Source organism: Gymnodraco acuticeps, unplaced genomic scaffold (assembly GCF_902827175.1).
Source record: "Gymnodraco acuticeps unplaced genomic scaffold, fGymAcu1.1, whole genome shotgun sequence".
Lineage (NCBI taxonomy): Eukaryota > Metazoa > Chordata > Actinopteri > Perciformes > Bathydraconidae > Gymnodraco > Gymnodraco acuticeps.
This window is the reverse complement of record NW_022989768.1, coordinates 6,337,922-6,351,988: the sequence shown is the minus strand read 5'-3', so window position 1 is coordinate 6,351,988 and position 14,067 is coordinate 6,337,922. Positions and strand designations below refer to the sequence as shown.

Sequence of the window (14,067 nt, the reverse complement as noted above, 5' to 3'; positions counted from 1 at the left end):
AAGGTGTGGATAAAGACCATCGAGGAGGAGGAGAAGAGCAAAGAGATCAGCAAACAGCAGCAGCCCGACGGCCTCCTCCCAAACCTGCCCGCCAGCCTGCCCACCTCCCCTTCAGATGACATCCAGGTCATCCAGGAGGAGGAGGAGGGAGAGGAGCGTCAGTAGCAGCAGCAGGGCGGAGGAAAAAACAGAGACACGTGAAAAAGAAGAGGAGAGGCAGAACAAGGACATGAGTCCCTCAACCACCTGCCTTTCACCGACACAAACAGACAGATGCACATAAAACACACTTTTCTCCCTCCCTCTCTTTTTCTTACACGTACACACACATATTGAAAGATTCACTGTGCAGACACTCAGATGCTTAAGCAGTCACATTGTTTTTTGGAGAAACAAAAAGGCCTTACTACTGTGAGCGGATCCTTGCTGCAACGGTGGGAGCCCAACTCCTATGCACTTTCAACCCAGGAAGAGTCGAGTGCACCCAGAAGAAAAAAAAGCACCCGAACTGTGGAGGAAAGGTGCAGAAGAAGAAGAGTGTGGACGGAGTGGAGCAGTATCTTACTCGACTCCACGGTGACCCGGCTGTGATGCTGCCTTGAATGGAAAAGCGCTTACACCTCCCTTAGGTACAAAACAATTCCTGTCTATTTAAAAATGAAAGGTAGAGGAAAAATAATGAAGCAAGCAACATCATGAAGTGATTGATACCCTTTACCAAAGCAAACACGGAAAGACAAGAGACTGTTTCAGCCTCAAGTCAGGTATATTTTTGAATTATATATATATATATATATATATATATATATATATCTCAAATGTGCCTGTCTGAACCTTTACTGAGTCCATATCGGCCCAGAGCCTAGGCTTGTGTAGTTCTCTCTCCTTGCTGGCGACACGAAACACTGTATCAGACTCAGTCACAGAGACATTATTGAAATGTTGACTGAATAATAGCATTATATCTGCATCATTTTTGATGCTTTTACTCATGTGTACCACTGTCTTTTGTTTGGATATTTAACTGTCCTTGCTTCATTTTTCTTAGAGTGTGTGAATATTTTTGAAGGGAATGTGATAAAGAGAATGAGTAGGGAGAAAGACAGCACATTTTTTAATTATTTGACCATGTACTTTGTTTATATGTTTGTGTGTCCTTTCAGTAATGGTTGCTTTCTAATCAGTGAAATGTCCTCTGGTGTTTTAACATGTTGCTTTGAGATCAGGAGTGCTGTTTCAATGAAGGGATTCTTCATTTTTCTCTTTTGATTCTAGGTATTTGTTAAAGGTTACTCAGGATTCACACAAAAGTTGAATAATTATTTTGCAAGAATTTATGTCATTACTATAAAATACACTTTAAAAAGTCAGAAAATTAAAATCTGGGTGACTGAAGTAGTTTGTAATCTCTTAATGAACAACTTGAATACAAACAAATTCAAGCAATGAAAGCCTCTGTGACGGAGGAGCATACAGTATGTGCTGTCTCTCGGCCATTCATTCACTGTTTGCATAACCTTTTTACAACCTCACTGGAGAAGGGCTTATCTTGATTGTCAGCAGACTGCAAACGTCTGTCCTGCATCAACACCTTTTTGCAGATCTACAACAGTCTATTAGGTAATCTCTTTTTCTTAAATTCATTGCACAATCTACTCTGTTTTTAAACAAACAGCAAAATGTCTATTTAGTGTTTTGGTCTGATGGCAAACACTGATATTCGGATAAATGTAAAGCTCATCCAACTCCTTTTGCTCAATTATTATTTATTTTTTTGCCAAACCCATAACTCGGCCAGTGTGTAAAGAAGGGATCCAGGGTTAATTTCACTTATTGTTTATATATATACAGTACATACAGTATCAAGACGTGCTGTGAGGCACCTTAAAAAACTACTAGTTCTCTATTTTTGTCTCTAAGAACTCTTGGCATTCCACTAGTATAAGACGTTTTAGGGAAGAGAAGGCAGAAGTGTTGCCTTGCTCCTTTATCTTATCACCTTATTAAATCATAATCTCTGGACAAAATATTAAGTAAGCAGTGTAAATCAAGATAGTACTATTTAAATACTAAACAATAGATACAGGTATGCACGTTTTAATACCAAACAAGTGTTTAGCCGCTGTACAAAAGAGTATGTGCATATAAATATATATTTTTTAAATAATCAAATGAATGCATCTGTTTTCTACACGCAGCTGACATATTGTACATTGAGGTCCTGTAAGTACCATTGTGTTTCCAGAGTTTTTATCTACTTCTTTTTACAGGTGTGGAACTGTGGGGTTTGGGGTTTTGATTTTTCACTTGGTTTCAGCCTGTCCCGGTTCTGCATCATAACCACTCTAGTATTCCACATTATCTTTCTCTATCACTGTTGTCTCAGTCGACCCAACTCGTGCCAAACTTTACCTATACAGTAGTTTGTGGGCTGTGATACGCTGATTGTCAAATTGCCTCTGGGCTCCAGTACTGTTATTGCAAGAGAAACACCTTGAGTCAAGTATTCCACCAGGCTCAAAATGGCAGTGACGGTGGCAGGAGTCAGAGTTGGACTCAGGTCAGAGCCATATACATTCTGACAACTCTGTCGTCAACTTATTCACATGGACCCATGCTGGATCATAAAGCCTCGGTAGCTTCTGACCCGCTATATTCCTGCTCATTAAGTTGTAAAGGTTTGTTGGCTTCTCACTGTGCAGTCTTTCAAACTACAGTGTCCTCTGATGATTGTGCCATAAATACATCTATGAATGGTTGTTACCCTTATGTAGCATCAATATACGTGTGTTTGTCTAATGTAACCATTCACCCTTATCTACATTGTGGGGGCAACTGATTTTTGTTGTTATTTATAGCTGTCATAAAAACACATCCTAAATTATCCGAAGTTCTCGTTGATTTTTATTGGGGTGTGTTTGTGTGAAATTACAATAGACTACATTAACACAGCTTTCTTTTGTGTCCATACCACTAAAAATAAACAGATGGGAATAACCTTAAAGACTCCAAACACAGATTCTGTTCACCCACACAGGTGTTTTCACTTGTTCTTCACCTGATCTGACCTGCTCTCAGGGCAGTGGTTGTGTACAAACTACTTGACTGACATCTGATAAGGTGGGGCATCTTATGCACTAGTCATTATATAATAAGGCCTTATATCCTGCTTAAACCCAGCTTCAACCTGAGCATATGTCTGATCAGCCAGAGTAACAGAAAACACTGTGTGGGTGTGCAGAGCCTTACAAACTACTGTAATACATATGTTTACATTCACAAAGGGTGTGAAATAGGTAACTGTAATAATGAACCTACAGACATTTATGACAGCATTCTATAGCTCCCCTTGGCACCAGTCTCTCAGCTTATATGTTTTACGGAACCCAACTTTAATGTTTGTTCCATTGCAACACACTAATCAGTTTATTTTGGCAGAAGCAGGAAACTTTCGGTGGAAAACTAAAAACCAACTGTAAACCACCTTCCCAGCACCAAGATAGTCTAACACAGTTATTAACTATCAGATGGACATATTGAAGCTTTTAGCATGCTATGGAGCCAGATATTTCCATCAGGAGAGGGCGGGGAGGAAAACTTGGCTAAAAATATAAAAAAACGAAAATTTGCCTGAAATATCACTCCATTATGGATGTTAACCTTTCGTGTGTTAATTTTTAAATAGGATACATTGGCCTAATCCAGCCCCCGAAGTAGACTAAAATAATAAAATGCACATGATGCAGCAGAGCAGTGTGAAGAAGAGAGGTTAACTCAGAACATGGGTTACACAGCTGCTTCTGTCTAGGACCTCGGTCACAAAATCAATGGGCTGTATCTCTTGAAGTTACATATTTAAGTAATAAATAAGATAATCTGTGGTCTTATTATGTGGATAAAACGCACTGTCATAAATATGTGGTGTTTGTACGTAATATATGAGTTGTGTTTTAGCAATTTGGCAGCAGTTTAAAGATGACAGGACAAGTTTTAAATATCTTAAGAAAGTCTTTATGAATACACAAAAAAACTTAGTATCCCAGTATTACAAAAAATGTACAAACACATCTTCTCCTAAAATCTAAACGCAGTACTTTGTTAGTACTGATAAGCACCATTTAGTTGAAATCAGTGTCACATAGTCAGTTTCCAGAAATCCACCAAGGTTGCATTTGCCTTCTGAGAGACCCAATTTCCAGAGAGCGCAATCCCTGGAGGAGGGGTCAGAGTCAGTCCCGATGATGTAAATCTGGCCCACGTCCAACTTCAACACACAGTGTTCAGAATTTTCTTGGAAAGTGCCATTTCACCACACATGTACAAATAAGTGGTGTCAGTTGTCTGACCTGACGCTGTCCTGAGAAGGCAGGGCTATGAACCATCATAGGTGTACTTACTATCAATTATTGACAAATACCTAACCCATTGCTACCGCACCAAGGTTCAGACATCTAATTTTCTGGGCTCGGATCAACTCTGAGCTACAGAGAACTAAATCAACAGCACACAAGTTTTCCCAGACTATCTTCTGGGGCACCAAGTCTTGTCGCCTCCCCTGCTGCGATAAGATAGCGTGCAAACATGCATATTGCTCAGTACATCAATTCAATAGTACTTGAATAAACTGGATCATGTGTCTATTTGTCTATAGCTACATTTACCACTTAAACATTTGCAAAAACTGTGACGCAATTCAGTTTTATGCACCTGCATTGTGTGGTTGCATGATGTGCAAAATAAAATTCTGGCTTGAACAGTTGAACCAGCTGTTAAAAGTTCCTGAGTGCCTATATGTGATAAGGAGTGTCTCCAGTGCAAGGGCTTTTCTGCTGCCTGCGGACAGCACAGATGGAGTAAGGTTGGGGCTGCAAGGTCATGCCCAGTTTGGGAGTGACAGTGGGGACGGTTCCTGGAGGGAACTGCAGATGAAACCTCTGCAGCAGAGTGGTGAAGAAGAGGAACATCTCCATCCTGGCCAGCTGTTCACCCAGACAGCAACGCTTCCCTGAAGAAGAAAAATCTATAATTTAGACAGACACACACACACACACACACACACACACACAGGCCCAACATCTGTCCAATTCATAAAACTGTTTAGAATTACAAGATATACATTGGGGAATACTACAGATGAGAACGTGTATTCTGTTTCCTGTGACCTAATCGTTATGTTAGATCAAAATCTGCTGTCTACCCTTTCTGCTCCTGTCTAGAATCTTTATCATTTTCAACATCATATTTACATAACATCCACATGTATGTTTAACACAGTTCATTGACCCTATTGGTTTTAGAATCCAGACAAACCCTCTTTTTGTGTAAATATGAAGGATGTATTGATTATAGCTAGAGTCTGTGCAGATGTAAAGCAATACAATATGAATGCCACACATTACATTTGATTTAATGTTCAAACTTAATTACTTTTATTGTTGTAATAAATAGTAAGATGTTCTAATGGTAGCATTGCTACAGTGTATAAACAGGCACTACATCTGTTTTCATTTTTCTTTTAAAGCTTTTGTAGGCCTATTTAATGTAAGTGGGGGATTAGATTGCAATGAACAAAATACAGTGTGTAAAGCAAGTGAGGGAAATTATTAACATTTTGAAATGTCAATCATGACTCACAAATGACCAGAGCCACAATCATTTGTTTTATGAGTGTTGGAATTGAGAAGAAACATAAAGACTGACCCATAGAGAAAGGCAGGAAGGCCTCACGCTTTACAAAGTTGCCATTGCTGTCCAGAAACCTCTGGGGTGAGAAAACACCTGGATCAGTCCAGTACTTCTCATCCATGTGCACTGAGTAGAGGTTTGTGATCACCATGGTGCCTTTGGGAATTGTTGTACCCGTTGACTTTTGCTCCTGGTGGTGGCACGGAAAATACCAAGTGGGACAATGTTGCAGAAGCGAAGGATCTCGTGCAGAACAGCCTCCACATAGGGCATCTTCTGTTTGTCCTCCATAGTGGGTACCCTTCCATTTTCAAGCACACTGTCGATCTCCCTGTGCACCCTCTCTATTCATGGGAAAACAGACACTCTTAGACATGTATTCACACATTACATAACCATTATTTAGATCAGCGCACAAACAGATGTGCATGAAATCTCTCTCTAGGGGTTAGAATAGAAATAAAATGTTCACATATGTGGAAGATGTTTCTGCTATTACTGACCTTGTATGTTAGGGTAGAGAGTCATGTACAGCATGGCCCAGCGCAGTGTGTTCGTCGTGGTCTCAGTGCCAGCAATAATAAGCTCCCCCACTGAATAGATTAGGTTTTCTTGGGAGAAAGAGGAGCCTGGTTCTCCCTTGTTCTGCTCCAACTCATCTAAATAGGCATCCACATAGTGGCGAGGTGCATGTGGCACTCTACCTTGTGAAAAACCATTTATAACTTTAAGTAAGAAATCATACACCTCAGCAGCATTGCGGAACAGCTTCTGGTGTTTTCCAAAGGGCACATACTCAATCCAAGGGAAGGCGTTGTAGAGGAGTGCCCAGCCGCTCACTGCTAGCTCCACGTTCTCGCTGAATATCTCGATCATGTGCTGAAAGTTGCGGTCATCGTAAGTAAAACGCTGTCCAAAAATGATCAGGTTGGTGATGTTGGACACAGCGTTGGTCACCAGGTGTTTGGGGTTGAAGGGCTTTCCTTTGTGTTCGTCAATGGCATCGACAAAGAACATGCACTCCTCTGAGATCTTCCTCTCAAACTGCCTCTGGCCGCTGCCAAAGTAACGGAAAGAGTTGCAAGCCAGTTTACGGTGTTCAATCCAGCCTTTGCCATATTTGCAATTGAGAAGCCCTTTGAAAGGTGGAGACAAAATTAAAAGTTTACTAATTGCAGCATGCCAACTGTAATTATTCAGATAGTGTTGCATGAGAATTGGTATGCATTACAATCTTATAATATCATCTTACCGCCCATTTTGGTCATTTTCTGAACAAAGGCCAGCGATGGGCGATCAGCAAACACATCGCCCTGATTGTAAAGGCATTCCCTGATACAGTCATAACCAGTGAGCACCACTGTCAAGATGCCTCCAAGGTCAAGACTGAAAATCTGGAAGATACACATTGCAAAATTAACAATTGTATATTTTGTACTTTACACTTTTTAATGCATCTGAATGCCTATTTAAGGAATGTGAGATGTTATAATTTAATGCATTTCGCAAAATGTTCCTTGCCTACTCTTTGGCACTATTATCCAAACTGGTTTCCATGAGCCATCTAACAGGAGAATGAGTGAATGAAACTGCTCTGATCCCTTTTTAAGGTTAGCTCTCAACCCACATATCCAGCTCTGCACATAAAGCAAGTTTACAATTAAAAAATACAACTTGCAATCAAAAGAAAGACTGTGTCCTCATTATGTATTTATTTTGGGTGGATTTTTTTTTTTTTTAGCGTTTTCTCCTCCAAATGTTGCATACTGCAAAATGTTAGGGCGAGTCTCATTTGTTCGTCTCGTAGCTAGTTCCCAATGTGTGTGTGGGTGCATGTGTGTGTCATGAAAGACTTTAACGTCTTGTATAAGGTCATGCAGTGCACAGTTTGCAGAGCATAAGTAAAAAAGCACTGCGGTCCCTAAAATACGCTGTAAACTGAAGTCATTACCTGGCCATGAATTTCACTCTGTTTCTTGAGGAAGACGTGCGGCTCGGTGGCCAAAGACATAATGTTCCCTATCACAGGGATGGGAGATGGACCAGGAGGAAAGCCCGGGGGTCTTCTCTGCTTCATGAGCTGGCGAACCAGTAGTAAGGCGAGGAGGACGACAGCCAGACAGCCCACACCGAGGAGAGCCTGCGCGCAGGACACCGGCACCAGAGACGGCGGTTTAATTGAGACCATCTTCTAAAAAAAAGTATCTTCCATGAATGAGCACCTCTGCTGACTTCGGCTTCTCCTCAGAGGAACTGAGGCCACATATCATCTTGCACATTTTCTATCCCCCGCCTCTAAGGCTAAGATTGGCCCAGAAAAGTCAGTCAACTGTGGGGTGAACTTTGTTCTGCTCTTGATCAATACCCCCAATCCTTTTTGGTGGTTAGCCTATATAAGATTAGTTTTTTGCAACCCTACAGAGGGGGTAGGTAACACGCCATAACTTCATCAACACCCTTATAAAAGTTTGAAACAAAACGCTGAGGCATTAAACGTTGGCTTAACGTGCAGACAGTGCCTTAATACATCAATATCACTTACACAAGTAATAATTGACATGAACCAATTATGTAAGTAAGATTTTAATCAATCACATTACAGCAGTGGAGACTGGGGTTGGTTTTGAATGAGTCGATGGTCTCACGAGCCACCCATTGTTTGGTAACCGCAGGGCGCAGACAGGCGTGCACACACAGTCTGGAAGCAGCTTTCCCAGTAGGAGGTAGGATGAACTATGTGGCAACACTTTCAGAACAAAACAGATGTTTTGAATTTCCCTGAATGATGCTGCTTTTGGGCTTCTATAAGAATCAGGATAAACAATAATATAACATAAAGGAATATTAAGACTATTTTGTAAGAGTACAATAAACATACAATACAATAAAAACATTATAAAAAGTTTGGCTCGTGAAATGGTTATTGATTGCATTGTGACCTCTGTATTCCACCGGGTCCCCCCTAGATTCTACCGGGTCCGGCAACTTTAGTCAATGGGTTATGGGCCGCGTTACGGCTCAGTAGCGTCCTAGAAGCGTCTCGGCGCTGGGCTCCGCTCAAATAGGATTCAAGTCTATTTTTCGACGCGTTGCAGGACGGTTAGTTTGCAGAGGTGCCGGGCAGGAAGTGGAACGGTGACAGCATCCGGCCCATCCCCAAAATAAACTAATTTAGCAGACCCTATCCCTCCATAGTCTTTCAAGTAGGATAAGAAATGCCAGCGTTCTCCTCCGGTTTAGGCACGGTGTAAATTATAGGCTATATATAGAATAATTATGATGATGAATGCATTTTTTTTACCACTAAAATACAGCAACACATATTTGATTCATGTCGTTTATAACTGGACTATTACACTTATTATTAACTGTGTCACAAAGTAGCCTGTCCAGGAAATATGCCCAAATCAACAAAAACTGCGAGCCGGTGTTGTGCCGAATTATCCACCCCTGCCGTGAAATGCACCCCTTGTCACGGGAACGCGCATTTTAAAATGAAACGTTTACGCCTTAAAACGATGCTTAAAACGAAAGGTAAACGTCCAGGGTTTTTGTATGGTAATTTTCAGACTGTGAGTCGTTTAGTGGTAGCTCATAGATTCTTCATTCTTGTGGTTAAACTTTTCGCTCCGTATTTGATGGTTGGGTTGTCGATTCCTGGATTTTGCATTCGTTCGTCACTTCTTTTTCAGCGATTTTTTTTAATTTTTTTTTAATTAAATGGAATTGTAACGCCCTGTATGTATACTGTTTACATATTTTCCATATAATAATCCAAATATATGTTTACAAATGTTACATAGTCTTTGTCAGCATATTTTTGCATTTTAAAGATGACTCTTTTACCTTTTTGTGTTAATTATTCGGGTCTAAATGAACTAATGGATTTTTACATCAAGCGCTTGAGGGTGGGATTAATAGAAACATTTTTATTTTGAGGGGTGCTTTTTATGGCAGGCCTGGTTGCCACGATATGCACCCCTTGCTATCTTACATAATACAAGGGTCACATACATGAAACTTGCTCCATTTATTGGTATATCCTACAACTATACCCTAAAAAATGCTTGAGGGTGGGATTAATAGATTCAATGGAAGCATCTTTTTTGGGGGGTGCATTTCACGGCGGGGGTGCATATTTCGGCACAGCAGTTGTGCCGAATAATGCACAATCCCCTTATGGTTAAAAGTGATCAGGACTACTGAACTAGAAAGATGCTAACTAATGCTGACATGCAAGGAAACAAAACGGAACCCCAACCCAATTTATGATTATCAAACGTTTATTATGAACCCAAAATAAGATCTCAATTATAAATGTTCTTCCCCTATTCCTTTGGCTCAGTTTATCGACAATGGTGCCTTCTTTTTTCAGACAAACTATCAAATGTTCAAAACTGGTGAGCTAGAGATAAACTAAAAAGCAAACAAACCAGGGGTGGAAGCCAGGCTAGAGAGAGGGAGACAGATTACCGTGAGCTAAAAGTGTAATGGGCAGAGTCATTTGGGGTCACTGCCCAGGTGCACAGAGCCTCCCTGATAACACGACTCCACCCACTAAGGAGAGGCTGTGTTGTAAAGAGCTACAGTTCTCTAAAAAAATATGTCTTCATTTCTTAAATTAGATTTTGAAAACAAGAAAGGGTCATTCTAAATCTATCGCTTTGACAATGTCTAAGTGATCTAATAACACGAAGGACTGAACAGGACACAATGGAACTTATCTTAGATAGCCTTTTTTTCTCAACATGTACACATGTGTTAGATTAATACATACGGGAGGATTTTTCTCAAGACACAGGGAAAATATGTTTGTTATGTTTGAGAGGTTCAAAACTAATCTGCAAATTCAAAATCTGTTTGAGAGGTTCAAAACTAATCTGCAAATTCAAAATCTATTTCTGCTTTCTGTATGATTACCGTATGTGTTGCTTTTATAACATTTTCAATAATAATTTATTTTCGTGTTCAGTCAAGTAAGTATTATTTCAGTTTCAACTCTTTATAAAGATTAATATGAAAAAAGACGTCTGGTGTTATTTATCGTGTGCAAGTGTTCATAAATGAAAGTGCTGGTTTGCATTTTTTTTTTTTGCCCAACAACATTTAAAGAGCATTCAAAACTTGAATGACTCAGCAATTTTACAACTTTAATAGTGATTTTGATGGAATTCAGCGTGGTTGTTTGAGTTCTATTTCATCCTTACTGACCGACGGTGCTTAGCACTGAATATCTTCTGTCTCGCGCATGCGCAGGTCGTATATTTATATCAACAAAGTCACGTGTGACCTTGTATGACCCCGGAAGACATAAGTTCCGGTGTTGTCAACGAATGAGTTCAGTTCAGTCCTTTTTCATCTTCTCGCTGCACAGGTTACTACTTTATGAGTAGAAGCCAAGCTAGCTTATTGAAAATGCGATTCTAGCTCATCGCTACCTGTAGCCTTGTGATCGTGTCGATCGGAGCTGCGGGCTAGAAAATGCTCGCCCTCCAAAGGCTGCAAGGCAAGGCAAGTTTATTTATATAGCACCTTTCAACACAAGGCAATTCAAGGTGCTTTACAAAAATGAAAGGCATTCAGACAAAGGCATTTAAAAACAGTAAAAGATAATAAAAGAAACATTAAAAGAAAAAATACATGAATAAAAAGTAAGGTAAGGCAAGGCAAGGCAAGTTTATTTATATAGCACTTTTCAACACAAGGCAATTCAAAGTGCTTTACAAAAAATGAAAGACATTAAGAAAATGGCATTTAAAATCAGTCATTAAAAAGAAAAGCTAATAAAATAAACATTAAAAGAAAATATACATGGATAAAAGTTACAGTGCAGTCTAAGATATGAATAGTTCAATTAAACATTAAAAGAAAAAGTACATGGATAAAAGTTACAGTGCAGTCTAAGATATGAATAGTTTAATTAAAAGCAGCGACAAAAAGATAAGTCTTCAGCCTGGATTTAAAAGTAGTAAGAGTTGCAGCGGACCTGCAGGTTTCTGGGAGTTTGTTCCAGATATTTGGAGCATAATAACTGAATGCTGCTTTACCATATTTAGTTCTGACTCTGGGGATAGAAAGCTGACCAGTCCCTGAAGACCTGAGAGATCTGGATGGTTCATAATTTAGCAGAAGATCAGAAATGTATTTTGGGCCTAAACCATTCAGTGCTTTATAAACCAGCAGCAGTATTTTGAAATCTATTCTTTGACACACAGGAAGCCAGTGTAAAGACTTCAGAACAGGAGTGATGTGATCCACTTTCTTAGTGTTAGTGATTACTCGAGCAGCGGCGTTCTGAATCAGCTGCAGCTTTCTAATAGATTTTTTAGTGAGACCTGTGAAGACACCATTGCAGTAGTCCAGTCTACTGAAGATAAAAGCATGGACACGTTTTTCCAAATCCTGCTGTGACATTAGTCTTTTAATCCTAGATATGTTCTTTAGGTGATAGTAGGCTGATTTAGTAATTATTTTAATGTGACTGTTGAAACTCAGGTCAGAGTCCATGACTACACCTAGATTTCTGGCTTTATCTGTTGTTTTGAACATTGCAGGCTGAAGCTCAGCGCTAACTTTTATACGTTCTGCCTTGGCTCCAAAGACCATTACCTCAGTTTTGTCTTTGTTTAATTGGAGAAAGTTCTGACACATCCAGTCATTGATTTGTTCAATGCACTTACTCAGTGTTTTAACTGGAGAATAGTCTCCTGGTGAAATGGTTATGTACATTTGTGTGTCATCCGCATAGCTATGGTAACTTATTTTGTTGTTTTTCATTATCTGAGCCAGTGGTAGCATGTAGATGTTAAAGAGAAGAGGCCCCAAGATGGAGCCTTGAGGAACCCCACGTCATATTTGTCAACTCAGATTTGTATTTACCTATAGAAACAAAGTTGTTTCTGTCCTTTAAGTAGGATTCAAACCAATTTAGAACTGTTTCCGAAAGTCCCACCCAGTTTTCTAGTCGGTCTAGTAATATGTTGTGGTCAACAGTGTCAAACGCATCACTGAGATCTAATAATACTAACACTGAAATTCTGCCACTGTCTGTGTTTAAGTGAATGTCATTGAAGACCTTTACAAGTGTCACGATCACAGGTAAAGATCAGAACCCAATAGCACGACTCAGATACAACCAGTGTATAGCAATGTTCAGTTTATTCAGGTCAGGGACAAGCAGGGTCAAAACCAGGAAATCAGTCAGACAGGCAACCAAAACCAGACAGGGAGCAGGCAGGGATCAAAAACCGGGCAGGACAAAAATCTAGGCTAGAGCACAACACTCACTGGAGAGCTTGGCGGAAACGACAAGACAATCTGGCAAAGGACAAGTGATAGTGAGGTGGTATACATACTGTGGAGTGATGAGGGAATGAGTAACAGGTGAGGGGAAGGGCTGGGGAGACCAGGTGAGGGAAGTGAGCTGATTACAAGGGCCTGGAGGAAGGCGGGATCTGAAATGACAGGAGAGTTTAGATGAGCCACCAAACAAACAATAATATAAGTGTCAAACTTGTGACAACAAGAGCAGTCTCAGTGCTGTGGTTTGGACGAAATCCTGACTGGAACACATCCAAACAGCTATTTAAATGCAATAAATTACTCAACTGTTGAAAGACTACTTTTTCAATGATTTTACCTAGAAATGGGAGGTTTGATATGGGCCTGTAATTGTTCATTACTGAAGCGTCTAGATTATGCTTTTTTAAGAGCGGTTTAATGACTGCAGTTTTCAGGGCCTGTGGAAAAACACCTGAGTGAAGAGACTTGTTTACTATATGAAGTAGATCTGAGGCCATGCAAGGAATTTTTTTTTTGAAAAACCCTGTTGGAATAATATCAAGGCAGCAAGAGGAGGATTTCAGAAGCTGCGACGAGCTGACGCCCTCCCAAGGGAGGGGACCGCGGTGTTCACCGCTCGGACCCCAGGAGCGGACGCTCCTGCACGTCAGTCGGTGAGATCGCTACCACTTATTACTGATTGTGCTATTCTCAAGCTAATGAGATAATTGTGTGCTGAGCATACTTGCCAACCCTCCCGATTTTCGCGGGAAACTCCCGATTTCATTGCCCTCTCCCGGTTTCCTCCCGGGGTCATATTTCTCCCGATTTCTGACAAAATCAGATTTACTCAGGACTGTTTCCACTTGGACTTTAATACAGCTACACCATTGTTTGATTTCCATTGTAGCGCGTCTCTTTAGCAGCGTGCGCAACTGAAAGTCTGAGAGGGTGAGGAAGATAGTCACAGCAAACAGAACAAGAATCGACAACTCAACCCTCTACCCACTACTTTCCAGTAAAATACAGGTCCAGCCCACACATATGCTCCATCAAGGATGGTGCTACAAGGCAATGCACTTACAACTACAATAAGCATGT

At 40.4% G+C, this 14,067-nt stretch overlaps 2 protein-coding genes across 2 annotated transcripts in view; one reads left to right on the top strand and one right to left on the bottom strand.

The window, feature by feature from the left end:
• pde3b (phosphodiesterase 3B) overlaps positions 1 to 2,884 on the top strand; it is a 53,042-nt gene extending 50,158 nt beyond the window's left edge. Inside the window, 1 exon segment of the mRNA XM_034218872.1 lies at positions 4 to 2,884. Within this exon segment, the coding sequence (XP_034074763.1) occupies positions 4 to 165 (162 nt within the window). The 3' untranslated portion in view covers positions 166 to 2,884.
• Positions 2,885 to 3,988: 1,104 nt separating this feature from the next.
• LOC117547741 (vitamin D 25-hydroxylase) lies at positions 3,989 to 7,880 on the bottom strand. Its single transcript, XM_034218551.1, is given in 6 exon segments — positions 3,989 to 5,005; positions 5,701 to 5,880; positions 5,883 to 6,029; positions 6,189 to 6,821; positions 6,938 to 7,079; positions 7,637 to 7,880. Coding segments are annotated over 6 exon segments (1,557 nt in total). The 5' UTR covers positions 7,874 to 7,880; the 3' UTR covers positions 3,989 to 4,787.
• Between the last annotated feature and the right edge of the window lie 6,187 nt (positions 7,881 to 14,067).